This window comes from Cimex lectularius, unplaced genomic scaffold (assembly GCF_000648675.2).
Source record: "Cimex lectularius strain Harlan isolate CLEC.00 unplaced genomic scaffold, Clec_2.1 scaffold11, whole genome shotgun sequence".
NCBI lineage: Eukaryota > Metazoa > Arthropoda > Insecta > Hemiptera > Cimicidae > Cimex > Cimex lectularius.
The window spans coordinates 1,738,379-1,765,758 of record NW_019392673.1 but is presented as its reverse complement, the minus strand read 5'-3'; the positions used below and the strand labels follow the sequence as shown (position 1 = coordinate 1,765,758).

General features: G+C 35.4%; 2 protein-coding genes across 4 annotated transcripts; one reads left to right on the top strand and one right to left on the bottom strand.

Annotated features, from left to right (window-relative positions):
* The first annotated feature begins 11 nt into the window (after nucleotides 1–11).
* On the top strand, nucleotides 12–7,041 carry LOC106668318 (multiple inositol polyphosphate phosphatase 1-like). 2 transcript variants are annotated; one of them, XM_014396961.2, is made up of 9 exons: nucleotides 12–266; nucleotides 2,763–2,927; nucleotides 2,989–3,164; nucleotides 3,235–3,360; nucleotides 3,734–3,884; nucleotides 3,944–4,044; nucleotides 4,174–4,283; nucleotides 4,343–4,531; nucleotides 6,647–7,041. In XM_014396961.2, the coding sequence occupies exons 1-9, from the start codon at nucleotides 104–106 to the stop codon at nucleotides 6,807–6,809; spliced, it is 1,344 nt and encodes a 447-aa protein (XP_014252447.1). In that variant the 5' UTR covers nucleotides 12–103; the 3' UTR covers nucleotides 6,810–7,041. The 2 variants fall into 2 exon arrangements, with proteins under 2 accessions (XP_014252447.1, XP_014252446.1); XM_014396960.2 differs by having other exon boundaries at nucleotides 15–266; nucleotides 4,340–4,531.
* A 235-nt stretch (nucleotides 7,042–7,276) lies between these two features.
* Nucleotides 7,277–26,195, bottom strand: LOC106668316 (transcription elongation factor SPT6). Of its 2 annotated transcripts, XM_014396957.2 has the most exons (21): nucleotides 26,119–26,195; nucleotides 25,815–26,035; nucleotides 25,539–25,620; nucleotides 21,877–22,082; nucleotides 21,697–21,813; nucleotides 18,651–18,808; nucleotides 18,258–18,401; nucleotides 17,947–18,196; nucleotides 17,694–17,888; nucleotides 17,440–17,582; nucleotides 17,236–17,380; nucleotides 17,028–17,154; nucleotides 16,656–16,965; nucleotides 16,430–16,595; nucleotides 16,197–16,373; nucleotides 12,087–14,213; nucleotides 8,521–8,758; nucleotides 8,314–8,450; nucleotides 7,899–8,254; nucleotides 7,662–7,780; nucleotides 7,277–7,584 (listed from the first exon to the last, which is right to left on the bottom strand). In XM_014396957.2, the coding sequence occupies exons 2-21, from the start codon at nucleotides 25,851–25,853 to the stop codon at nucleotides 7,379–7,381; spliced, it is 5,442 nt and encodes a 1,813-aa protein (XP_014252443.1). In that variant the 5' UTR covers nucleotides 25,854–26,035; nucleotides 26,119–26,195; the 3' UTR covers nucleotides 7,277–7,378. The 2 variants fall into 2 exon arrangements, with proteins under 2 accessions (XP_014252443.1, XP_014252442.1); XM_014396956.2 differs by having other exon boundaries at nucleotides 25,815–26,189.
* Between the last annotated feature and the right edge of the window lie 1,185 nt (nucleotides 26,196–27,380).

The following is a 27,380-nucleotide window of genomic DNA, read 5'->3' as shown; positions in this document are numbered from 1 at the left end:
TTCCAGTAATACCTGGCAGGGAGGTTATCGTGACTTTTTGGGTTTTGGCCGAACGAATTCCATATTCTCGCTCGGAGAATTTGGCCGGCCTTCAGTTTCTCAGATGACGCGGGCGGTTCTCGGTCTCGTCCTCTTCGTCGCAATATGCGTCGGTGGCGACCCAGAAACTTGCCTTAAGTTGGAAAACGAAGGCCTCCGGCACCTGTCGACCAAGACCCCTTACAGGATCATCGCAAACAAAAAAGACTCTCCTGTGGAATTCAAGGGTAAAAAAAATAAATAATAAGCACTAGGAACTATCAGTTCTCAATATCTTAGGATGTGCATTTTTTGTATTTATTAAAGACTAAAATTGGCATGACAATATTATTACAGATTTACAAGGTCATACCTTAAATTTTAATAAATTCAAGACACTACAAATATTTTAGTTTGTTAGATATTTTTTAGAAATCCATTGGGTGTTAAACCTACATAAAGAAGAAATGGATCTAGATGAGATCCTCGTCTGCATCCATCTCTTTTTTTTTAAAATTGTAGTGGGTTGATTTTATTATTTAATATTATGATTATTTAGAGACCGTGTGATGGTTTTTTTTGGTTTTTTTTTTCATCAAACAATTAAGCAGCCATGTTACAAAGAATACTTTTTAAACAGTTCAAATTATATTTTCACAGACACATTTAAAAATTTTATTATCAAGTTATACACACTGGGATTTTTGAATAGAGCTCTACTTTCCGTAATTGGGTGTTCTACTCCTTCTTTCTCCAGATCCTGGTAGAATTTATTTCTGGCTGACGAATGTTGGCTGCAGTGACACTGTAATTTTCTAGGAGGCTAGGATCTTTACCCGGCTTAGCAATGGGTATCACGACCGACTCCCTCCAGTTTTCAGGATAATATCCCGCACCCCATATTTCGTTAAATAACTCCAAAAGCTTTACTTTTCCTTCTGGAGATAGATTTTTAATCATGGAGTACGTGATTTCATCACTTCCCGGAGAAGATTCTTTCACCGAATTCAGAACAAGATCCAGTTCAGCCAGAGTGAAGGGAGTGTTCCAAACTTCTTCTTCATCAGTTGCAAAATTTAAATTGTTTCTTTCTTCCTCCTCCTTTATCTGCCTGAAACGCTCTGAATACCAGCTGGAATTAGAAACGGATTCAACATGATGAGCTATACGCTCAGCAATTTGAAATGGTTCTGTTATGACCATTCTTCTGCAAAGTATTGGCATAATTGGGGCTTTCTTTTGCCCGAAATTGCCCTGATCTTCCTCCATATATCCGAGGATTCCATACGTGGTGTTAAATTGGAAATTAAATATTTTAGCGAGTTTTGTTTGGCTTCCTTTATTACTCTTCTTTCTTTGGTATTATTATTATTATTATTATTAAATCAACGGCAAGTAGCCAATTTTACAACAGTACACGTACTCAAAGTACGTGGAATTACACAGCTTTAATTTTGACATCCTTGAGCGCAAAGAATATTGTAAGGGAGCTTTCCTTGATGCGGCATAAGCGTTTGACCGCGTGTGGCCCAGGGGACTCCTGTACAAATTAAAGCGTGTCCTTCCAAATATTCTTTACCTAATTCTCCACTCTTATCTAACAGAGCGGTTCTTTAGGGTCCGACAAGGATCAGATTACTTCGAATACTGCTCTCTGGCCACGGGAGTACTGCAGGGCAGTGTGCTCGGACCAATCCTCCACATCCTTTATACTGCAGATATTTCCACTAAACCTACCACCCTACTTGCATCCTTCGCCGATGATACAGCTGTACTATCCTCCAATTCCGATCCTGCGGTTGCTTCGGAAGATCTGCAGGAACATATCTCATGTATAGCAGATTGGTGTAGACAATGGAAAATGAAGATAAACGAAAGCAAGAGCGATCATGTCACATGTACACTCCGAAGCAAGCCTCCTCTCACGATTACTACAACAACGTTCCTATCCCCAAATCCTACTGCGTTTGTTACCTTGGGTTCCACCTAGATTCATGACTAACGTGGAATGAACATGCACGACTGACACGACAAAACCTAAACAGACGGTATGGTCTACTGCACAGACTTATAGGACGACAGTCTAAACTATCGACAAAAAACAAACTTACAATTTACAAAATACTACTACAACCGATTTGGACGTACGGAAGAGAACTGTGGGGAACCGCTAAACCTTCCAACAACTCAGTGGCTGTTACTGTTATTTTCGATTTTTTTTCTGTTCATACCTGTTCAGGTAGTGCGTATGTTTATAGCATGATGCATAGGACATTTTCTAATGTCTCTGCTTATTCTTTGAGGATCTAGAAGTATCTGTCCTGACTTCTTCACTAATTTGTCCTGTCTGCGCACTTTGTTATTTCAATTTGAATTATCTTGCTTACACTAAGTTATAGAGGGGTGTCGGTGGTGCAATGGTTAAGGCGTCGACATGGTGCTCATCACTGTAAGATAAAGGTCCCGGGTTCGTATCTAGTGGCCTTGCATTAACACTGATACTCTGAGGGTTGATATGACCTCTGCTGTTGTAAAGTAGTATAGTAAGTTCCAAATGTTTAAACTTTGGGGATGGTTAGGGATGGTGGTTGAAGATGGATGATCTTAAAATCACAATCTTGAATAGTTGGCTCTTCTTAATTATCCACTTTTGAATTAAATGTAGAGATTTGAAACCTGTAGCTTGGTTGTTTCTCACTCATAAATATTTAGTCATCTTTTTGATTTTAAATTTGTTCTCTAAGGTTGCACACCAATTAAAATTCTTGGAGTTATTAGACATGGGACAAGAACACCAGGGAAGAAGGCTACTGATGAAATAACGGAAAGGTTGAACAACATTAAAAATCATCTGAGAAATGATTTTACACAAGATAACTCATCCAGCAAGGAATCTAACAAATCGTCAAGTTTGTAGTCTTATTGATATAAAATTACAATTGCCTGATCCTAACACGACTTCATTTGTAGAAATACTATGTGAAGAGGATTTGAAAAACATTCAAAGATGGAATTTCGTCCTTGAGAGTGAAGGAGAGAAATTTTTAACACATGAGGGCGAAGATGAGATGATCGAACTGGCCGAGCGAATTTCAAATCGATTTCCATCACTTTTGGACAGACACTATGACAATGACACTTTTTATGTGAGTACAGTTGTAATTGCCACTTTAAAACATATACTAATATTAATGTTTTTATATGTCTAAATGGTAGTTTAGGTTTACTGACACGCAAAGGACTCGGGAGAGTGCCAAGTACTTCACGATGGGCTTATTCGGGAGAAAGGAGAGTAAGCGTGTTTGGTATCCAGATCCAATCTATGCTGACCCTGTGCTGAGGGTAATATATATTATTCAATTCCTAAATTAATTAACATATTGTTTATTAATGTAATGGATTTAAAATAATCAAAGTGTGCTATGTAAATCTACCCTGAATATGTATAAAAAAAAGTACAGCTTAACAACCAACTACCCTGTCGCAGACAACTTGCGTACAAGGGGTCAAACCACTTTTCAATATATATATATTTTTTTTCATGTTATTCTCAATTAAAATTCCATGGGCTGTGTCGGGATTGAAACCCAAGCCTTTGTCATGGTAAATACGAGTTGGACCCACTCGGCCATATTGATCCCCTCCTCAATATGTGTAATTTATATCTATTTATATTTATATATTATATAAGACATCTTATAAACACTTTTTGTAGTTTTATAAGCTGTGCAGCAAATGGAGAACAGCAGTTAAAAAGAATCCAGCTTCAAAAGAAGAAATGGAAAAATTAAAAAACAGCGTTGAATCGCTGGAAAGCTGCCAAAGGATTTCAAAGAGGCTAGGGCTCAACTACACCCTCCCGTACAGTTGGTATATGGTAAATATTGCCACAAAATTATTTATTAACAGGTTAATTGGTTTTCAGATGATGTATATCATATATACCTTGCTTGTTCCTTCGAGACAGCGTGGAATAAGTACAAAAGATCACCGTGGTGTTCTGTTTTTAACAAAAAAGATTTCAAGGTATTTAACTCTTTGTAATATGTGAGATTTTTGATTTGATCAAAACAGTTTAGTCAGTAATTTTGGACAAAATGGGAGTTTAACTTCAATTAAGCATAACTACGTTAATAGTTTATTCTCTTTATCTAGGTCATTGAGTATGGGGAAGAGTTGAAATATTACTGGAAAGACGGTTACGGTTTTGATATCAACCACAAACAGGCCTGCCCGCTGATACATGATATATTTTCAAAATTAAGGTTTGTCATTGAAATTCAGATTTTTGACAAGTATTAAATTTTTGGACTTGTTTTAGCAGTGACAGATTCAATGCAACTTTCTACTTCACCCATTCTGGGACAGTACTGAAACTTCTGTCGCACTTAGGCCTGTACAAGGACGAGTTCCAGTTGATGCATGACACTGCATCGAAAATTAGGTCCAATCGCAAATGGAGGGTTTCTTTTATAGACACTTTTGGGGCAAATGTTGTCTTCGTTCTTTATAGGTAAGATTATAATTGTAATTAATCATGAAATTAAATGGTAAGTATGTTAAAAAATAATGTTTACATTACACCGAACCGATATTCCTAATTTCCAATTTAAGAATACAGAAAGACACATATTATGTCAGGAGGGTAACAAAAACTGACCTCCAGTCTTAAACACCATGATCGTAATGCTAAAAATGCAATAAAAAAACACAATTAAAATAAAGTGGCAGCATCAGTGGGCTGGATCAGCGGAGAAGCTTTTGCATATCAAAGGCACTGTCGATAGGTGGCTTACTTGACTCGTATAGGGTCATCCTCACCTGATTAAGAAAGGCGAGGTTGACATACAGACACTTACTTGAGGCATATATGTCCTGCATGCTGAGAAAAGTTGTTAAATGTGTCCCATATAAATGAGGTTGCCACTCCTTGCCTCCATATAGAGAGCATGCAGGTATTGTGCTTGACAGTAAGTCCTTTCTTGGGTCTCTTCTTCTAATTTCATGGAGAAACTGTTGTTTTATTATATTTAGTAATGATCATTTTGTATCTTTAGCGTATTTTAAGAGTGAATGTATTTATTATGAATGTAGTGTGCGAGGGTTATAGCAGAATACCCGATTGACCCTAAATTAATCAATTTTAATTACATTTTATGAGCAAAACTGTGTAATAAATTTTAATTAAATTTTATGAGGAAAACTGTAATAAATTAGTTAAATTCATTCTATCAATAAATGGTATTCTGGTGTTTTGATCAATATCTACCAAACCATTAAAAAAAATTTTTTTAAATAAAAACTCATGAATTTTTGTTTGATCTCACTTAATTTATGTTAAAATGAGGAATTAAAAGGATGTTGTAATTAATATAACGACAACAATCCATATAATTTGAAATAAAAATATGTGTCTGGTTCTGACGCTACTTGACAAAAATGGTGTTATTTTATGAGCGAAACCATGAAATAAATTGTTTTAAATAAAGTTATGATATATTTTAGATATAAATAAAGTTTTGATACATTTTCTGCCATTTGGTTTACATTAAAATAAACATGTAATTAATATAACAACAAAATTACATATTCATAGTTCGAAATAAACTACAAAAAATATAATTAGAAATGATGAATGATAAATTGAGTGCGGGTTCAATCCTTTTTAAAAATATAAGTGACTGGTTCTGATGCTAATCAACGAAAATTGTGTAATTTTATGACCAAATCTATGAAATAAATTGTTAGTTAAATTATATGAGTAAAACCGTGTAATACATTTTGTTTAGTTAAATTTTATGAGCAAAACCGTGTAATACATTTTGTTTAGTTAAATTTTATGAGCAAAACCGTGTTATAAATTTCAATTACATTTTATGAGCAAAACTATGTAATAAATTGTTAGTTAAATTCTTTCTATCAGTAAATCGTATTCCGGAGTTCTGATCAATTTTCTGCCAAACCATTAAAATTATTATTTTTTTTTTTTTAAATAAAAACTCATGAACTTTGATCTCGCTTAATTTCATTTATGTTAAATTAAACAAGTGTCCAGTTCTTTTGTCTTTGACGTACACGATGAAAATCTATACAGTGAGGAAAGTTGCATTGCGTAGCATAGAGTAGGGTAGCATTGTGTGGCATCGGGCAGATGTGCACAGGGGTAATACAATCTTATGGAAAATTGGACATTGGATTTGTGTCGGGTGGCGTTGGGTGTGTTCCCCGCTTATCCAGTACTCCACCAGCTTGAGTGAATTGCATTTAAATAAGTAAGATTGTCTTTAAGGATGTTTGTATTGTTGAGTCTCATTAACTTGCAACTCAGGAGTAAATTAAAAATATATTAGTTCTTGACCACTCCTGACCAACAAATAGGAAACAACAGGTCTCTAAGAAATAGAACAAATAAATTTTTTCCTTTTCAGGACTAGTGTTTTTATTTCAATTTCAAATATATATTTGAGAGGTCGGTTGCTTCATAAATTTTCTAATGGGCTACATAAATAGTTTTCCTGACGAGCAGAACTCACTATATGTACTGTTTCTTTCAGGGATTGTTTTAAACTTTACACCTCCGATGTTCATTCGATTGAATTTCGCATTCTAATTCTAAGCGGTTTTTCAGGTGCGGGGATGAGCTAAAAGTCTTGACGATGCACCAAGAGAGGATTGTGCAAGTTCCTGGTTGCCCGAAAGGTCTTTGCCCACTTCGGCTCATGAAGGAAATACTGGTTGACAGTATTGAACATTGTAATTTTACCAACTTGTGCTCTATACAAAAGATTTGAGTTGAAATTATGACAGTGGGGTAGTTATGTCGATTCACATAACAAGTAGATTTAAGATGTATTTTAACTATTTTTGATTATTTATTTTAATTTTAGATAATAATACAGATGTGATATTTTAATATTCAGTGTATTTAACAGTTTTTATTTACATTTTGATACAATTAAATTATTTTTGAAATGACCTTGTTTATTTGAAAGATTTCTTTTCTCTCAGCATGAATTGCAGGGTAGTTCAAATGATATAAAACAAAAATTGTTATTTTTATGTAGGAAGATTTATTTTTCTTATAAATAACTATAAATAGATTCACAACTAAAGTTCATAAAAACCATTACATTAATATTGAGCTGAGGTCACCATTAAAAAAAAATAATATTGCGAGAGGGAAAACAACAAAGTAAAATATATAAATGATAAAAAATAAACTTATATATATAAATATATATATTTTTAATATTAAATAGAGATAACCTCAAGCGTCTAAGAAAGAAAAATATATATAATTTTATTACTCTCTTATAAACATCTAAAAGGAAGTAAATTAAAAAATATTGATAAATTAAAGTCAGTTCTCATCGTAAAGAGGAGTTGAATCTCCCAGTGACATGGAATGAGGACTGTTTATCGTCCTTGGGGTAGATCGACCGGATCTTGGCGTGCCGGAAGGAAATCGCGGCGATTTAGTGCCAAGATCGAATGGATCATACTTTCCATGACTTGGAGGCAGCCTAGGAGATTTCCCAGTCCGTTCATATCTATCTTCATAACCGCCTAAAAACAGTGTAAAATTAAAAAAAAAGAAAAAAAAAAGAAAGAAAAAAAGAAGACAGATTTGAAGAAGACATTACCTTGATTCTGCATGGCATGTTTTCCCCAAGGATTTTGGTGAAACCTAGGAGAGTTCATGTGCCTAGGAGAATCTGTGTCATTGTAACGTGGTGTAGTCCTTTTATCATCTCTACTCATTCTGTAAAAATTAAGTAAATAATCCTATATAACTTTTACATGAAAAAAAAAAATGGTTATAATAGCCATAAGTTCAAATAATTTAACCAGTAAATTTGTTTCAATCATAAGAAAATTACCCTTGTCTAGAAGGGCCCCTATTGTCCATCCTGGGAGTACGGTTGGTCGGCGTATTTTCTCCCCGTTTTTGCTGAATCCATTCTTGAGCAGCTTTCCTCCAATCGTCCGCTCCAAGTTGTGGTTGTCCCCTTTGGTAGTTGTTCGGTATGTTTTGCGATGGCGTCCTGTACGAGGGTGTTACGGAGCCAGGATGCAGAAAAACGCCCTGGGACTGTACCTGATTTGAACTCGACGTCGATTGTGGGCTTGCCAACGAATGACTCGATATTGTACTATGGTGGCCAGGAGTCATTTGCCCGTATCTTGGGGTCGTGTACGGTGTCATAAAAGGCGTCTGGCCAGACGGCGTGTACGGCTAATAACACAGATAAAAATAATATTGCATCTAAAAACATTTAATAATTTTTCGCATACTGTCGTTGGGTATTGGTGGATTGAGTACGCAGCAGGGGTGTGAGCATAAGGCGTATGGCTTGCAACTTGTGAAAGACTGTGGAGCATGTGGCTCGGCATATTTTGAGCAACTCTTTGAATCGCTTCAGCATTCATACCTATATAAATCAATCACGGTTAATTAAAAATATAACAATATATTTAGAAGAATAAGTCAAAAATAATCACCCATATTTATGTTGCCTGGTGTATTTGAAAATGAAGTACGGATGGAAGCATTGGACCGTGGTGTGCTTGGTGTGCCTGGCACTGGATCCTGGAAATGTTCTTTGAACCACCTGAAAAGTGAGTTAACCGAGTCGAATACTTGGCTCCTGAACCTGAACCCATTTGGTGTCACTGTGATATATTCATGCTTACACCTCTCTCGTGGCAAATATGACAGTAAAAATTTACCCGGATAATTCTGGAAAAAAAATCCAATACAGTCAAAAAACAAAAATATGCATTTAAGTTTAAATATATATAAGTGACATTTCAATTCATTTCGAAGTGACAATGTTCTGATTTAGATGCCTTGATTAGGCTTAGAGTAAAAAAAAATAAAAGAGAATAGGGAAGAGACAGTCGAGTCGGATAAGTGAACAAGATTCCATGTAGATGAGAGACAAGAGAAGTGTGCGATCCTCAAAAGTGTTGTATTCCATAAAATAGAGTGCTTCGGTCCACTGCGAATTGACTAGAAATAGTGAGTACATATCCACCCTTGTTCTAAATGGTCTGGCAAACGCTTTGTAGGAAATTTCTGTTTATTTAAATTTATAAGTTTTAATTGTTTGTTTAAAATTTAAAAGGAAATTTATTAACTTATTCTGATAGACAAATTTCTACAAGTTAAAAATTAAAGATCAAATTCCTAAGAAAAACAGTATGTAGCTAGAGAAATTTTTATTTTTTTTATATAATAGGTTTTTTCCATTAGCCAATCAAAAAACAATTGCCAACTAATCTGCGGTTTATGACTGTGCATGCCTGATTGATTGTTGAACACATCAACTCTGATGGAATCTTGGAGCTATTTTCAATCTCATACTCCTACAGTTTAAGCGGGAAACATCGGACTTTTTCTTAATGTACATTTGTGCATAGAATCTATTATTTTTTATGAGTAACTAAATACTTTTATTTTACATTTTTACAAGGGTATTTGTTCAAAAAAATAAATACATATTTGTATTTTATTTCACATTTAAGTACGGTCCCTTGTAAGAGTAAGATTCAAGAGCAAAAGCACCAGTCCCTAGTAAAATTCTCGGACTGTTTTGATGGTCCAAAACCTGGTCTAAAAACATGATGGAACTGTCAACTGATAGTTTAGGTTTGAAGAATAATGAAACATCAAAACTGAATTGCGCTTGTGCCCGCCAGTTTGGACGCATGATGGAAAAAAACTAATATTTATTCTATCCTGATATACACATTACAAATGGTTCTGAAAATCCCAGGCAAAACACTAATATTACCAGTCCTGCACCCATAAGACGTGTTATGATAAGCCAGGCAATAAAATGGCACTTAGTTTGTTATTAGGCGAGGAGGTCTCAAGGCCAATGTGTTGTGTTCGAGGCGATATGCAGGGTTCTTGGGATAAGAAGAAATGGAGGGGGCTTGAATTGTAGGGTTAGGACGGGTTGAAAGATTGGAATGAAACACGACGAAGCAGGAAAGGATCAATTTTTTGAAGAAGGGAGTGTTAGTCAAGTTGGAGATAATAAGTTTGGAGAATTCTTTTGATGACTTTTGACTGGAATGCTTGTTGGATGTTAAATGGCTTTCCAAGTTCCGCTCCGTATGACTAAATAGGTCAAATAAATGTTTTGTTTTGACAGTTTGTTCTTCACTATCATGTCTGATTTCAGTCTTATACGTCTTCGTAGTTGTCCAGTTATCACTTGCGTCATGGGTGAGGATTCCATGTCAGTATAAGGTCTAAGTATAGCCCAAAGTATTTTCCTTTTCAGTTTTTTACTGATAATGTATGGGCAAGGCTGTTTGTACATGCATGAATGTAATTTGGGTGCATTTGTCCTCTTTCAATTTCATTTCCACATTTTACATCATTCTTCAATGAGTTCAAGATGTGTTTGGATACTAGAGGAGGTTTGGGTAGGATTGGAGTTGGTGATAAAATTGCAGTACCATAGGTAGTTGGTTGTAAAGGTGACCATTCACGATCGCTCCAAATGGAACCGCACCAAGCTGTATAGCTCCATTTGGAGGGACTGAAATTTGAGGGGGCATTTACGACCGCTCCACAGCCAGTCGCTCCGAATGTCATCTAGTGAATTACCTTCTCAAAATGGATGACGATCTCTTCTCTTGCTAAGGTTCTGTTTATTTATATATTAAAAGGAAAAATCGAAGAGGAAATGGTGTAAGAAGTGGCTCCTGAACAGAAGCCGTAATACCCATATCAATTTGATGAAAGATCTTTCCCTTGAACCTGCTGATTGGAGGTACTATTTAAGGATGGATGAAACGTCTTATTTATTCATTATATTCAGTGTTCTATTGACCAAATTACTTCTTTCAATTAATTAATCTTTTTTTTGTAAGGTTTTGGTTGAAATGAAAAAGTAAGTGCCACGAGCAGGATCTGAATCCATGACCTTCGGATAAATACGCTGCTGCTCTACCACTTGAGCTATCGTGGACTTCGATCCTCTCGGACACCAAAAAATAGCAAAAAGAGAGAAAATTTGAAAGGTTGTAGGTTGAGATTGATTAAGATAAATAAGTTGGTGTCCGAGTGGATCGAACTATCGAAGTCACGATCGCTCAAGTGGTTAGAGTAGTGGCGTATTTAGCTGAATGTCGTGGATTCGAATCCCCTCATGACATTATTTTTTCATTTCAACCAAAACCTTACAAAAAAAAAATTATTAACGCCTTATTTATATTTACTCCAGCTTGTTACCCCCTTGATTAGAAAACAAAAGACAGTCATGAGAGAAATCATCTCTCTACATGAAAGATTGGCAGCCACATTACGATTTCTAGCTACAGGGTTGAACTACGAAGAACTTAAGTTCTCTACTATGATTTCTGCTCAGCGTTAGGGGTTATCAATACCGCATCTCTTGTTGCATTTGTATCCTTTGTTTTGAAAACGTCGACCAAATTTCTTTTATTTCTATCGTGGTAATCATTGTCCACCACTTTCCATAAACACTTTCATACAATTCAATCACCTCAACAATAAAATCTCTATTGGATGTCATTGCCAATAAAGAATAAACATTTTTGACTTTTGAGAATGTACGACGGAGATGTTCGCTCAGTGACAGAAAATCGGAGACTGCGCAAAAAAAAAAAAAAACGAAAAAAAAAAAAAAAAAAAAACGCGGGTTTTCCCATTCATGACCAAGCCAGTGCTCCAATATTCCACTGTTCACACCCGTTATGTATACCCATTCACACACACGCCATGCCATCGTAGCCCAATAGATTTTTGGAGTGGCGCGATGGGAGTTTGGACTGGTCGAATATTCGACACAGCCCAGCAGGCCAGTTCAGTTTTGCCACTGACGTGGTTTTTGGAACAGTGTTGCTCCATGTAGACTGCTAGGAGCGGTCGTGAATGGCCACCTTAAGGATGGTGTTGGGATGTACTGGCAAGTTAGACCAAGAATGCTCCCTTGTGAGGAAAAAAATAAACTGAGCTTTCAATACAAAAATAATAAATAATTTTTTTTTAACTTAAAATTCTAATGCATACTATTGTCATAACATACCTTCGCTACAGATATAATGTAATGGATCTTCGTTGGGTTTTTTCGTTTTTCTTCCTTCAAATAGGCCTCAGCTTTGTCCCTCAAGCCGCCTTCTGTGTCTTTATAGTATTTAAAATTAAATATGTCCCTAACACAGGAAGCCATTGGATTTACATGTCTTGCTATTATTTCATCTAAATCTTCAAACTCTTCATTGCCAATCCAGAGAGACTGCCCTAGAGAAAATGCATTCTCTTTTCCTTCTTCTCTTACATCAATATGTTGATAAATGTTGTCAGCCACCTTCCACGTGACTGTAAGATGGTCTGCACCTTTACTTGAGGGCCGAACGATAACCTCACCTTGTTCCATTGTGGCCATAAGTTTCTCGGCTTCAACATAGGAAATATTATGAAATGAAGGATGGACTATAACCCTCCTTATGTACGTGAGCTTCTGTTTGTTCTTTTTTTGGTTGTCCTCGGCTTCCATGTCTTTTGCCTCGGCTTCCAAGTCATAAAATGGATCTTTCTGTGGTCTCCATTCATGATTTTTGTCAGCCAAAACAGAACTTTTGCATGACGCTTCTATGGAAAATCTTTCAACGTCGACTTTGATAATACGACAGTGTATCAGCTGCCCTTTGGTGACCCTCTGTGTGGGGTCGGTTACGTGTTTATCAGAAAGATTTTTAATATGAATATATCCTGTGACTCCATTGTCTAGCCGGACCCTGACACCTTTAGCTTGACCGGTGCAAGGACCAGTGTCAAAATGACTCCACACCTCAGACAGTTCGGGGAAATGATTTTGTAAACAAAATGGACACTGCCAAAGGCCGGTTTCGTCATCCTTCACAGGCTGGGCACGATCCAACTGTTCCTTAGTCGGTTTACGCTGAGAGATACCAGTAACTGTTGCCGTAACTAATTTTCCTATGTAAAAAGTTTCTGGTGTTTCTTTAGTTAACATGCCAAATAATAATTCTGGGCTAGGTGATTTGTAAGGTGCCCTTAAATCTTTGTACCTATGGTTGAGCTCAGACCTAATATCGTACAGAGTAATACTTTTATTGCCGAAACTCTGTCTTTCTAATTCTTCAGCAAAAGCGTCTAAATCAAGATCTTTCAACTTTTCAGGCTTTTCTAAAATTTCTTCTAAAGCACCGGCTGGGTTGGCATCCTCGTCGTCGTACTCAAGAGCATCCACTGCCATTTTCCGTGCCCATTCATATGTTTCTGGATGGACCCGGGACCCGTCTAAAACTTCGACATAAGCTTCTGTGCTGTCGCCTAAAGCATTTGTATCAATTTTAATAAAACCAGCGCAATTTATAAAAACTTTCGGGCCCATGTGGCAAATTGTAACTAGCTGGGTTCTGTTCTCTAATCTTTGATTGGTCTGTTTCAATATCTTGATTAGAGTCGCTCCTTTCCTGGGCCCCAGACCACAAATAAATTGAACTAAATTTCCACAGTAAGGAGTGGAAACAACTTCATTAATATCCACACCGACTTCATTTGTTCGATTCACAAACTCCAATGTTATTGTTTCTAAAAGTTCATCCCTGGAAATTTGCTCTTGCAAAGGGTGAAATCGTAGGCACAAGATTTCATCATCTGCTGTGCAAAGCTGTGAGAATTCTACAAGAGGGTCTTGAAGCCTCCTTCCGAGTGATATTGCCTGACGAAGCAATAGAGGATAGTCCCTAAAGTCGCTTTCCCCTTTTAGAGAGTTTGCATAGATCTTTGCCAGCTCATTATCCATAATTTCAACTGGGATCAAAGGAAACTGGTCGTCTTCGACGAGATTGCCGATTATATCCTTGCAGTCGGCTGCCACCATGAGAGCGTCCCTCGACTCGCCTCCAATGACTATTGCATGGGGGCGCTTGCTTGAGATGAAATTCCTTAAAGCTTTCAAATCGTGCTCTTTTACCAGCCTCTCGTCCTCGCGAAAAGAGTTCTTTTTCTTCAGTAAATGAGGCAAACGCAAATAGTCGGTGCATTCACCATCTGGAGCTATCAAGCAAGCAAATGAAGCTTGACTGAGATCTGGGACAAAAGCAATCGCCATCACTCTAATCCCTTTACTTGTATCCCAATCCTCATCGTCATCATCACCAAAATCAACTGAATAGGGAGCAATCTAAAATAAATAATAAATATAAATTTTACAAAACATAAAACCTGAATACTGGCAGACGGACTAATGCCCATTGTCTTTTGTACATTTAAATGTAAAAATGAAAATGTATAAAGTTCAATAAATTTACTTCTTTATTACTATTTAATTCCACTATTTTCGTGGTCCGCTTGACCAATTAATATATTACAATTAATTAAGGTTTTTAGTTGAGATAAAAAAGTCAATGGCACAAGCGTGATTCGAACCCACAATCTTCGGCTAGATACGCCGCTGCCCTACCACTTGAGCTATTGTGACCTCGATCCACTCGGACACCAACTTCCTATCTCAACTCCACCTTTTGAGTTTTCCCTCATTTTTTATTTCAACTAAAAACCTTAATTAATTGTAATATATTAATTGGTCAAGCGGACCAAGGAATTAGTGAATTTAATGAATTAAATGAAGTACACTTCACTAAAGCTCTCCGAGGCCATTTCATTTGTCGTCGAGAATCCAATCCGATTACACGACATTTGAAAAATGGCAAAAAGGAGGACTTTTTTATTTCAACTAAAAACCTTAATTAATTGTAATTTATTTTTATTATAAAATCTGAATATTTTAATACCAAATACAGTAAAAAGCCTTCATTATCCATGGTAATGACAGGGAGGAAAGTCCACTAAAAATCAAAAACCCCTGGATAATGGCATTTGTTTTAATGTGTTAATTAATAGAGTCACTAGGTGTGTCTCCACTCATGTGTTTTTGAATTATTCAAACACGTTTCGGCATTGCGCCATCTTCAGTGAGGAACTGTCTGACACTTTGAGTAGGGTTTATATCATTGGTGGTCAGCTGTAATGACGATTATTTCCGTCGTCAGTTATTATCTGTGCGTTGTTTGTTTTTGTCTGTTTCTTGTGTCGGTTTTGATGTTGTATTCTTCTGAATGAGTTCATTTTTTGTTATGTAGTGTTTTATGGTGTGACGTAGTGAGTGAATGTTTGTTCATACATTTATATGTTTCCTGTATTTAAGTATTATTTGTTTGTATATCTCAAGATTCTCCGTACGTTGAGTTTTCGTCCTTTTTATCCGTTGTGTATTAAAGTCATGTTTGTTTCTATTGTGTTTGGTTTGTGGTTGTGATGTATTAAGAGTGCAGCGTAATTTTATTTCCCTTTGTTGTCTGTCTGAGATGTTCTTTAAATTGATCTCTTAATTTCCTTTCAGCCTGTCTGATTTATTATTTGTCTCCGCATTAACATGTGATTCTATAAACACCATTATTGTCTAGTGGGTCAGTTATGTCTATGTTTCCTTTAAGCAGTTTACCTGTTATTGGTGATCCTTAGTGCCGTTTTTGGCCCGAGGTTTGTTGAAAAAATTCGTTAATCTGTATGTTTCTTTTCTTGTGTATGTGAATGTTGTCCATCTGTGTGTGTGTGTTTTAGAAGTTTCTGGATGGTGTTTGTTTTGTATTCTTTTTTATTGCAATTCTTTGTTATAGTTTTCAGGTTGAGTGAAAATGTTTTTAGTCTGTGTATTACTGTCCGAAAAAAAGTTGATTAAATTTTTTTTAAACCAAAAATAATAAAAAATTTCCACAAGGTGAAATCAAAAAACGGTCTTCACCGTTGACAAAGCGAATAGCAATACTGAAGGCCTGTGACCCCGATTTGATTCTAAAAATGTTCCCACCCTACAAGCTTTGAAAGCGGGGTTTTTCTAGAAGTGCATCGTTCTGGAACGATGCCCGTAATTGGGGAAGGGTTTGGTGTAAATGTTCAATTAAACAGACCAGTGGGAGTCTCATAGGAACAAGACAAAAGATTGTGTCCTTTGAATCAGAAGTGGCTTGTTGCAAAATCTATACATGTATATATAGTTTATGTATGACCTGGGGTCTGGATAATGGAGGTTTTACTGTAACCACAGTTTTTCACAGTTTAAGTAATTTCTGAAGTATAAAATGAATATATTTTGTTAAAACCTTACTTTAAGCCAATTGTAAAGTTTTCCAGCACAGGACCTAAGCACAAACTCCTTTGCTTCTTCCAAGAGTTTTGCATGGAGATCTTTGATCAACTCTGGTATCAACATTTTTTTCATAGCAACCTCAACACATTCAGTCCGGATATTATTCCACTCTTGGACATGTTGCATAAATTCATCCTGTGAATCATTTTTTTTAAATTTGCATAAAGGAAAATAATTAGAAAACACAATACCCTGTAATATAGTTGTTTCAATTCTTCAATGTAAGAAGTCGTAGAATGTCCGTCAATATGATCACTAATCGTCAAGTTGATGAGCTTGTCTTGGTGGGCTAGATGTAACTTTAAGTACTGATCACCGGTCAAATCTCTTACTGGTTTCCCTTTGATGTATTTCAAGCTGAAAATATTTTATAAATACAAAATTTTTAAAAGGGGATTTTATTGTTTTATGAAATACCTGTAGCAAGGATGGTTTTCGTCTATTTCCTTGCTGCCTTTTTTGGTTGGCTTAACGTTAATGGTCGCCCTCTCAAAGAATGTAGTTCTCATGCAGCTCCTAACAAGTGGGTCTCGACTTAGCTGTGTGGCGACCATGAATTTAGCTGCCTTCAGCACATCTTCAGGAGTGGAGAACTTGGCAGATGTGTACTCCTTTGCAACCACGAGCGGCAACTCTGGCTCTTGCTCGACGTCATGTCTCTGGTAGTTATCTCGTAGGTTCTCGCCGAATTCTTCCGGCTTCAGACCAAACCTCTTGGCCATACCACCTGAAATTTAGATATTATGTATTACACTTAAGACCCTTTTAAAGAAACATTTTAAAACTTACCAATTTTAGCTCTTCGACAAATGGCGTAAGGTCCGGAGTGTATACTGTGTTTTATCGGCTCGGCAGGAAGTGGTTCTTCTTCGGCAACAGCATCTTCATTTTCAATTTTTTCTCCATTTTCATCTATCTGAAAAATAAACAATTACATTTCAATTTGTATTCAAATTTGAATTTGGGACTATGAACAAAAATTGGTATTTTGACTCACTTGTATCTGTTTGGCTTTTGCTCGAGCAGCTTCTCTCTCTTGAGCTCTCTTCTTTTCTAACATGACCTTGATGTCATCAGCGTAATACATAAGAAATTGTGCATGTACGTCTTTTAGTTCTTCCGGTGTCTGGACAGCCTTCAACCTTTGGGGGCAAATGAATTAAACAAAAATAACAATACAAAGTCATATTTTAAAACAAACCTGTCGATATCTTCGTCAGTAATCACCCTGACATGATCTGGGATTTGGGCATTAATGTCTTTCATCAACACTTCAGATTGATGCTCTCTAACTTTCTCCATAAGACTAAGTAAATTTAATTTTCTCGATCTCATTCTGCACCACTAGACAAATAATAGAGCTTATTATAAATCTATTTAAAAACAATTTCTTTTAAATATTGTGTCTTTGAAAATTTATTAGCAAGTGTGATGACATACTTATAAAAAAAATACCTTAGCATCGTATTTAAAAACTCTCCAGAGATCATGGATGTTCAGTTCTGGAAAGACATATTCTTTCCTGTAGAATGCAATAAAAGGAACTTCAAAATTTTGGTTACGCATGAAATCTAAAGCTTTCTTTATTTTCCCAATTGTCTGGGGGTCTTTTTTCGGCCCTCCTTGTGTGTCTACTGTTGAGCCCCATTCCTGATTAAAGGAATTATTTAGTCATAAACATTAAGCATTTCAAACTTTTAACGCTTACTTGGTTTGAAGTTGTTGGTTTGCAGAACGCCTGTTTATAAATCCATTCGGCCTCTTCGTCCAGTTCGTCCGAGCCTTCTGGAACAGGAGTGACCGGGACTTCTCGAAGTTGCATTCTCTCAGGAATGTCGGTATTTCTCACTGTGTTATCAAAGTCTGTGAAATGACCCCTCTTCAACTCGCTAGGCTCATAAATTTCAAATATAGACTTTTTAGTTGTCTTTTTCCTAGCTGCTTTTTTTTGTTTTCGTCTGTTAAATAAAAACAGTATGTTATAGTATGTACAACGATAAAACAGTATATGTCAGTTACCTCCTTCCAGAATCTTCAACTCTTTCTTCATCAACATATTCATCTTCATCCTCCTCATCTTCATCATATTCATCCTCACCATACTTCTCAAAATATTCATAATCGAAGTCTACACCAAAAATATCTTGAGCCTCTTGTAAAGCCCTAAAATAATAAATTGTTAAAAAAATAAATAAAATAACAATAATATAATAGCATGATCATCCTTAAACAAACATCACAGTACTGGCATTTTCACCTTTACTACAGAAAAATATTTGTGGAGTGCTCAAAAGAATGTAGAATATTTGGTGAAATTACCACTTAAAAAGTTGAAACTTTTTGAGCATGCGAACTCAAAAAATAGTTCTCACAATATTCTCAAGAAATTATAAAGATACATTTCTGACTTACGCATCTGTGAATATTGGTTTTCGTTTTTTTCTTTTGTCAGCAATGGGCCTGCCTTCGTCATCCACGATAAAGTCGTCTGCATCTGAATATTCTCCTTCATCCTCCTCATCACCATAGTGGTCTTGAGCAGCACCTCTTGACGAGGCACGGTCATCATCCTAAAACATTTAAAGTATTTTAACAATGTCTATATTTATTTAAGCAAGCAATTTAATCCCATGTGAGCATTCAATTCAATTTAGTACTCACTCTTTCCTCAATTTCCTGTAATGCAGCAAAAAAAAACAATTTTGAATAATATAAAAAGAAAGACAACAGAAAGATTAAACTTAAATCAAATATGTGTGTTGTTTAGTGACCGTTAGTCAATGATTATTTAGAGATTGTAAGATGCAGTCTGGTGTGACATAGGTTTTAGAAAAAGATTTTCTTTATCTGCCAACGTCAATATCATTAATCAAATTCAATATCGATAACATACATATATGATCATCACATCACACAAAACATACAATATAACATATAAAACAATCATCACCTTCTGCACATAAAACATTTCTACATAGTCTAATTCTTTCTAATAATATTTTATGAGCTCAGACTTTTGGCCAGAGGTACCTTATTCATTTGTTTCTTTTTTTATTTTTATTTTATATATAAACAAAAGTAAACTTTTTTGTTATTTTTATATTAATTAATCCCTTTCTACATATTCCTGAAAGGATAATCTGGCCGAACCATTGCCGACACATTTTTTCCCTTCGTCGGCTCCTTTCACTTCAAAGAAGCCAACGCCTTATACAAAAATGTTTTTTCTATACCAACATCCTTCCTCACCCCTTCACAATCCAATATATTTAAACACAAAATAGCAAAATCTCACTGACACGCTCGACGCGACACGCAAGAATAGCACAATTACACAGAAGACAAACACTTTGAGTGAGTAGAAATACTTTGATTGAATATATAAAATATATTTTGCATTGTATAAATTCACTTTTCCACATCCAAAATGTAATTGTAATATGTAAACAATGTTTGTAAATCCCAGGCCCTGAAGATGATCTCAATAGATTGAAACGTTTGCACGATAAAGAAAATGTTTTTCTGAAACCTACATCACACCAGACAGCATCTCACGATTTTTAAATAAATATCGATTAACGGTCATTAATCACCACATATATTAATTAAGTTATTTGACTTTATATATACAGAAGCTATGTATTATACTTATATGATTGAAAATGTTTTGTTAATATTAATTTTTTTAATTATACAAAGATTTGTTTGAAAAAGGGTTATTAGTGGAATTTATTTTATTTAATTTTACCCTAACCCAGTGGTTCCCAAAGTGGTCCCTATGGACCCCTAGGGGTCCCCAGTATCATTGAGAGGGTCCGTGGAAAATTAAAATTGATTTGGGGGTCTCTGAACAACATAAGGGGGTCCGCACAAGGTTTAATATAAAATAATATAATATAAAACAGAAGTAAGTTGGTTATCTAAAAGTGCATGCTTAAATCGATTTTATGCGCTCTTTGATTCAGTGTTGGAATGCCTGGAAACCAAAGACACTGATTTGCGACACAATTTAATTAACTCAAAAAATGACATAGCCTATATGTCTGATTTATTTGCCAAATTTAATGAAACTAATTTGAAACTAGAAGGTGACCAATTAAATTTAATCAAAACCAAAAGTGTAATATCTGCGTTTATTGCAAGACTTTTTCTTTACAAACAAAACTTGGGAAGAGGAGAATGCTCTGTTTCCAAATCTTTCGAAATTGCAAATTAGAGATGAAGATTTGCTTGCTTACTGTCAACACTTAACGGCTCTTCATACAGACCTGAACCAAAGACATTCTTCACTTAGATATTCCCGACTGGGTGTTGAACCCTTTTGCATGTGGACAAACACAGATCCCAAACATCGATGAATCCATACTAATACAGGAGCAGCTAATTGAAATATCCACAAATGAGGAACTTAAACCAATGTTTGAACAAGGATACCACAAATCTGGTTACAAAAACAGGTCCAAATTTTATATCCTGCATTATGGGTTATTGTACAGACATTGCTGACTGCTTTCCCGTCTTCCTATTTGGTAGATCATGGATTCAGTGCCGTTATGAACCTCATCACCAAAGAATCTCATCGCGTTCATCTTTTTAGTCCAAGTCCAATCCAAGTCATTAATTTTTTATATTTTATTTTAAACAAAAGTAATTAATATTATAATGTATATATATTTATAATTTATAATTTCAAAAATACTTCTTCAACAAAACGTTTTTTTAAATTTGTAATTTTTATATTATGCATGTATGTGGCTTTTTCACTTGGGGGTCCGTGGGCAATTTTTGACTATAAAAAGGGTCCATGGGTCAAAAAAGTTTAGGAACCACTGCCCTAACATAACAAATATTGGTAACAGAGCGTCTGGCCATTCAATTAGTCAGAGTGTTACGATTTACTGCTGATTATAAAATAATTAAGTAACAATGGGAAAAAATAAAAAAAGTTCTACACAAAAATCACCGATAAATACTTGGTCGCAAACAAAAATTATACAAGAAGAAAAAGAAAAAATGGACGCCAAAAATTATAGATAATTTGATAGAAGTTATGTTAAATAAATTGCAAATAACACAGGATAATGATATAACGAAAGAATTGATTTCAGATATCAAACAAGAATTTAGTATGAAAGGTAATAAAGAAGTAGGTGAAACCGACAGACACAAACGCAAACACTTTAAGTGAGTATGAATACTTTGTTTAAATCTAAAATTTTCTAGCATTGTATAAATTCATAATTTTTTTTACACATTCTACATGTATTTGTAAAATTCAAACAATTAATTATAAATCCCTGGCCCTGAAGATGATCTCAATAAAGATTGAAATGTTGGCACGATAAAGAAAATGTTTTTCTAGAACCTACGTCACACCAGACCAGATCTCACGATCTCCGAATAATCATTAAATCAAATTTTTCAGTATTAATAGAAAATATTTAGTATTTCAACTTACATGATCAGAACCTTCAAATAATTCGTTGGCAATAGCATCTCTTTCCTCACCATCATCTTCCCCACCCTCATCCTCCGATTCTTCATCTTCGATTCTTCTGAGACGTTTGAATCTTTTCTACAAATTAAAATTTTCCATCACGTTAAAGCCTTAATATTAATTTAAACCTAAAACCCTTACTCTTCGCTCGATTTTATGCCCCAGATTTTCCTCAAGCAAATCGTAATCCTCATCTTCAAGCCGATCGTCATAGTCCTCATGTTTTTTCCGCTTTTCACCCCCACCTCCCTCACTCCCTTCTGAATCCTCACCCTCACTCTCACTTTCTTCTGTTGGGTTGTCATCAATTAAGTCTTTCAGTTCCTCCCTTATCTTTTCTTCATCATCTGAAAAAAATTAGTTAATTTTGTTTACTTATGAAGAGAAACAATGTATCATTCACACTATTAACTTGGTAAATTATATGTACAGGGTATCCTTTTTAGATGGCCAGGCTGTATTTCACTTGAACCAATGAGACTATTAAAAAACAAAAAATATGTTTGTAATATTTTTTAGTCTAGTTTCAAATGTTTACTTTTTTTTTGGAGAAAAATTATACAAGGCACCTAGTTCAATTTCAAAATTTCAAATCCGACCCTATACATCCTGACATATCATTTTAAAGCATTTTCTACACTGAGAACAATGGTGCAATTGGATTTTAAATTATCAAAAAATGGCAAAGTTATGGCAAAAAGTAAAACAAAAAAAGTTATTCTGTTTGTTATTTATTGATCACATTTCATGTTCGATCTGCCTTCTTTGTGTAAAGATACAAAGATTTGATCTTTTTAACCACTTTTCACCAGTACTCAGAGGAAGGAGTCAGGGGAGATGGATCGACAAGCATTTTCTATACTTTGTCACAGTCTTCAACCTCCCATAATGAAATTATGCTGCCTGTTTCTTGGTGACGGAACAGCAACAGATTCCTATCTCCTCAATTTGCAAAACACGAATTAACATTTCTTGGTTTACTCTAGGGTAATCAGGAAATTTCTGGGAGTACAACTCGACTGCACGACATGCAATACCACAACTATCAATAAAGCAGTTTTACATATCAACTCGCAGTTGATCGGAAAAAGGTGTTCTTATGTTCATTCTGAATGTAACAAATAGGTACTAGTGTAAAATTTATTTACTTCCAGGAATTAAGATTTGATCTCATAATGTGAGTTTAACAAACAAGGACAGAATATAAACAATAAAGGCAATTATTATTTACTTTAGTGAAGAAGCAAATTATTGGAATTAATAACAAAACAAATGAATGCAAAATGCGTTTTTTCAAACTTTTTGCTCTAACTGTCATTTTTTGGTCAATTTGAAATTCAACTGCACCAATGTTTTCAGCGTAAAAAATCCTTTCAAACAATGTGTCAGGATGTACAGGGTCATATTTGAAATTTTGACGTTGAACTGGGGCTGGAATTTTTTTACAAAAAAGATAATTTTAAACTATACTAAAAAAAAATTAAACAAGTATTTTTTGTTTTTTTCATAGTGTCATTGGTTCAAGAGAAATTCAACTGGGCCATCTAACAAGGACACCCTGTATTTATTTGTCTTAAGACATTATATAAATAAGGGAAGTTCCTTCTATGAAATTAAAAGTAAAAAAAGATAGAAATCTTGATACAATGTATACCAGTAAGGCAGGCGAGAAGAGAAATTTACAAAAATATTAAACAAAAATAACAAATGTTTACGTGAGGTCTCTGCTTGGAGGGAGAGGAGGTGATTATACAGGTGGGATTTAAAGGAGGAAAAGGAGGCAGCGTGATGAATAGAAAGGAGAAGGGAGTTCTAGAGTTTAGGGGCTCAGATCAGAAAGGATCTTTCGAAGGTATGTTCCGGAAGGATAAGGTCGATTGGGGATGAGCGGGTGTTACGAGTGTGAGGAATTGAATTGGAGGGATTGGATAATGTAAGGAGGACGACGAGTGTGGATGGACTGGAAAAGAAAGCAACCTAGGAACTACTGTGCTCGGAAGGAGGGGAAGAGCCAGGAAAGTTGGGAATACAACCCTGACACCCGAGACCACCGTATGCCAACCAGCTATAATCGAAGAAGGGAAGTATAAGGGAAGATACAAGGAGTATGCGGGTGGAGAAAGGTAAGAGAAGCCAGGACCGACAAACAGGCTGAGGGAGGCAATGCAATGGCGGGAAATTTGGGAAATGTGAGAATGCCAGGTCAAAGACTACTCCTAGGTTTTTAACCAAGGAGCAGAAGGAATGGGATGGTTATTGAGCATGGGAGGTGGGATGCTGGGGAGGGAATTGAGGAGTTGCCTGGACCTGATAATTATGGCAGAGGATTAAGGACTAGGGAATTTTTATGTGAATTCGTTGATGAAGTTTAGGTCGTTTTGGATCTTGAGAATGGCTGAGTGAAGATCGGAAGGATATGTATATTTGGGAGTCATCAGCATATAGGTGATAGTTACAGGACTGGATGGAGTCTACCAAAAGGTGCAACCAAAAGGAAAAATTCTAACAAATTTTTGTTGGCAGTATTCTGCCACCCATGTAGAAAAGAAAATTGGCACAAGTGAAGGACAAAATGGTGAAAGTAGGTAGAAAACCAGCTAGCTTGTTTATCTTTTTTCTGACCTGGATTCAAGTAAACTGACAGTGTATAGATGCTTTAAGACAGTTTTACCCGTCTTTTACAAGAATAATAATCACATCATAATTTTCATACTTGTTCTCTGTAACTGTACAGATTTCATTCGTGTATCTGAAAGTGGGTCTAGATGCAACAACGTAGCTTAACAAAACATTGATGCAATGTCAATTGGCCATTGGCTCAACTGTGTCAACAACAGAAATAACAGAATATGTACTCAACTCTGCAACATTCAGCCTGTTAGTTTTCCTATCAGACATGGTTGCTTTTATGTGACCCTGAAAAACTGGCTCACACGTTTGATGGATCCACCTTTAGTTGATTAATTTAAAGGAAACTTTATTTTTATGACTTTACACACAGTCATACACTAGGGATGACCGATATATATAAGAGTATATTATACTTAACATAACAGGGACCCAAACAGACAGTCTGTTCCTTCTTTTACTTTCTGAAGGCTGCCTTTAGGTGATGCAGGTAAAAACCATTTACACGGTATATTGACCTATGGAAAAGCTCACATTTGCCACAGTCCAGGAATGATGTGATCAAGTGACCACTTTATCCAGTATCCCAAACCAAACTAGCCCTCCAGCGCAATCCCTGATGCAAATTGTTTTTATTAAAAATCTCATCCTTTTATAGCGAAAAGCAATCACAATCTGCACATCACACATTGCAAAAGTATCACTTAATTCTCCTCTTACATAATTTTTAAATAAAAACTAGTTTACAACAGTGGAAACCACTAGGATCATTGAAATTCTAAGGACAGCAGTGAAAATTGAACCCATGATCTGTGAAGAACCATTGATTGACACCCTAGCACACTATAAAATCCCCTATGAAGAAAATCGTAAAAAAAGTAAGTCTGAATTTTGGTTGTTTCTTATCATTTTGATCTCTCAACCTTGCTGTTCCACCAACCTACTCTTACCTTTCAAGAACTTATGATAAAAACTCAACTAAACAGAAATGACACGGTGATGGTTGCATGAAGCCTCGTCTGACAAATCAAAACGAGGATAGGCAGACCAGAATGATGGGAAAAACTACTCATTCATCACCCCATAGTCCACAAGAAGAAATCTCATTACAAATGGAAAGTGTTTAGGCTCAGGTGTTGGTGAAAGTAGACGTAGAGTTTTTCGGTTTTATTTACCTTCTTCTTCTTCCTCATCACTGTCAATCGCTTTCAGTCTTTTGAGCTTCTTCTTCTCACGAGTGTCTAATTCCTCCTCATCCTGAAAACAATGTCAATGTGTAAAAATCAATCTTGGAAAAGGCAAATTAAAGGTACTGAGATATATTGTTCAGGGCATCATCTTCACATGTACGAGACCCTCAAGGGGTCCGGATTTCAAACTTGCGCAGTTTTATCATCATTTTAGCACTTTAAAGAAGAGCCCGTTCTTCAAAAGAAATACAATTTCAGTACCTCGCTCTCCTCGGCCTCGGAATCAATGAAGTCTGCCATTGTTCTAAAAGTTGCTCGTCCTCTTCAGGAATACAAAGTACTTTTAAGCCTTGAAATGTCGAAAAACGGGCTTTTAAGCTGTTTAAAACGAATGCGAAATTACAAGCTGGTCCGTTTAACACGGAAGAACCATGACCAAACACCAACTTGTTTATGTTAGGGGTACAATCACGAACTCAAATCTAAAAACACTAGTTTTATTTCAATTGTATTTTCGTGTTTTCTTTCTCCTCCGTGAAAGTTCTCCAGGTAAAATGTAAACGACCTTTCTAGATTTTCCAGTCGATTTTGGCCCAAATGCCAATTGCTCGCAAATCTCTAGGTTACAAACTTCAATGGTGGCATCGCTGACATGATCCAGAAAGGGAAAGGAATGAAGTGTTTAAAGATTTTTAATTTTTTTCTCTATTTTCGTTTAAATCTGAGATTGTAAAATATTTTTTTATGAAAAATGAACCTATTAATCAATTCTAGGTTTTTTAATAGAACCACTTTTAAATAAAATTATTTTATTGAGATGAAATCTTGAAGGCTTAGTTGTAACGAATCAACGCAATCGGTTCCCTACGTAAATTTTCGTCATTTCATACAAAAAATAACCATATTTGTCATAAAAAATATAGGAATAACTCCAATAATTATACCTATATATAAGAGTAAGTAAAATATATTACAATTAATTAAAAATTAAAATTTGAGGCGAAATATGTGTCACGGGTGGGAACGTTATCCAAAATGAATTAAATATATATTATAATTAAGCCTTGAAAATTTGTACAGATTAAGAAATTATTGCCCAACGGATGAAAGAGATGAAAAGAATCGTTGGGATTATTTGAACTTTCTGGATGTATAAGACTAAAAAATTAAGGGATATAAAATGCTTAGTGAAACTTTGGTCATGGAGAAATAAAAGAAAAAAAAAAGAATAGTCCATATGTGTTTAGCAGTCATAATTGACCATATTAATTATTTCAATTAATTATATTTTTATCTAAAGTCTTGTTTAAGATGAAACAGTTAGTGTCATGTTCATCTCAGACAAAACCTTATTTAAAAAGTGTAATTATTTGGGATAGTATAGTGTTGACCTGCCTGAGGATTGGCCATACACGGTTAACCCATGGGCACCTCCTTATCGGTAAAAGACTAGAATTATTACACAAAACGTGTAATTCATGACTGTGAACTACTACAAAGTACAACATATCCTACAACAAAAAATTATTAGGCCCTAACAGTAAAGGTAGACAAAAATTATTTGAATACATGAAGTCAATACAATAGGAACCCATTTATATGTGGCTTTCATTAGGATGCGACTGTATTTATTGGCGAAATCAGTTGAATGTGAGTGAGTCTGAGATGGAATATCAAGTACCTCATAGACATACCAAAGTAGTCTAGGTTAATACATGTTTGTAGTATGAAGGTACAGATGGGCACTAGGGTAATACAAAATCCCCGGTGACTACTCCTATGAGTAAATGCAACTGCTAAGAAGTTTTCTATTTTTAGTATTTTTTT

What these genes read in the sequence shown, in the direction of transcription:
- LOC106668318 (XM_014396960.2), top strand. Translation starts at nt 104, where the DNA reads ATGACGCGGGCGGTTCTCGGTCTCGTCCTCTTCGTCGCAATATGCGTC. An exon ending in ATGACAATGACACTTTTTAT is followed by an intron (nt 3,165 to 3,234) that starts GTGAGTACAGTT and finishes TCTAAATGGTAG; the next exon opens with TTTAGGTTTACTGACACGCA. An exon ending in CAACTACACCCTCCCGTACA is followed by an intron (nt 3,885 to 3,943) that starts GTTGGTATATGG and finishes ATTGGTTTTCAG; the next exon opens with ATGATGTATATCATATATAC.
- LOC106668316 (XM_014396957.2), bottom strand. Translation starts at nt 25,853, where the DNA reads ATGGCAGACTTCATTGATTCCGAGGCCGAGGAGAGCGAG. An exon ending in AACCAACAACTTCAAACCAA is followed by an intron (nt 17,889 to 17,946) that starts GTAAGCGTTAAA and finishes TCCTTTAATCAG; the next exon opens with GAATGGGGCTCAACAGTAGA. An exon ending in TCCACCAATACCCAACGACA is followed by an intron (nt 8,255 to 8,313) that starts GTATGCGAAAAA and finishes CTGTGTTATTAG; the next exon opens with CCGTACACGCCGTCTGGCCA.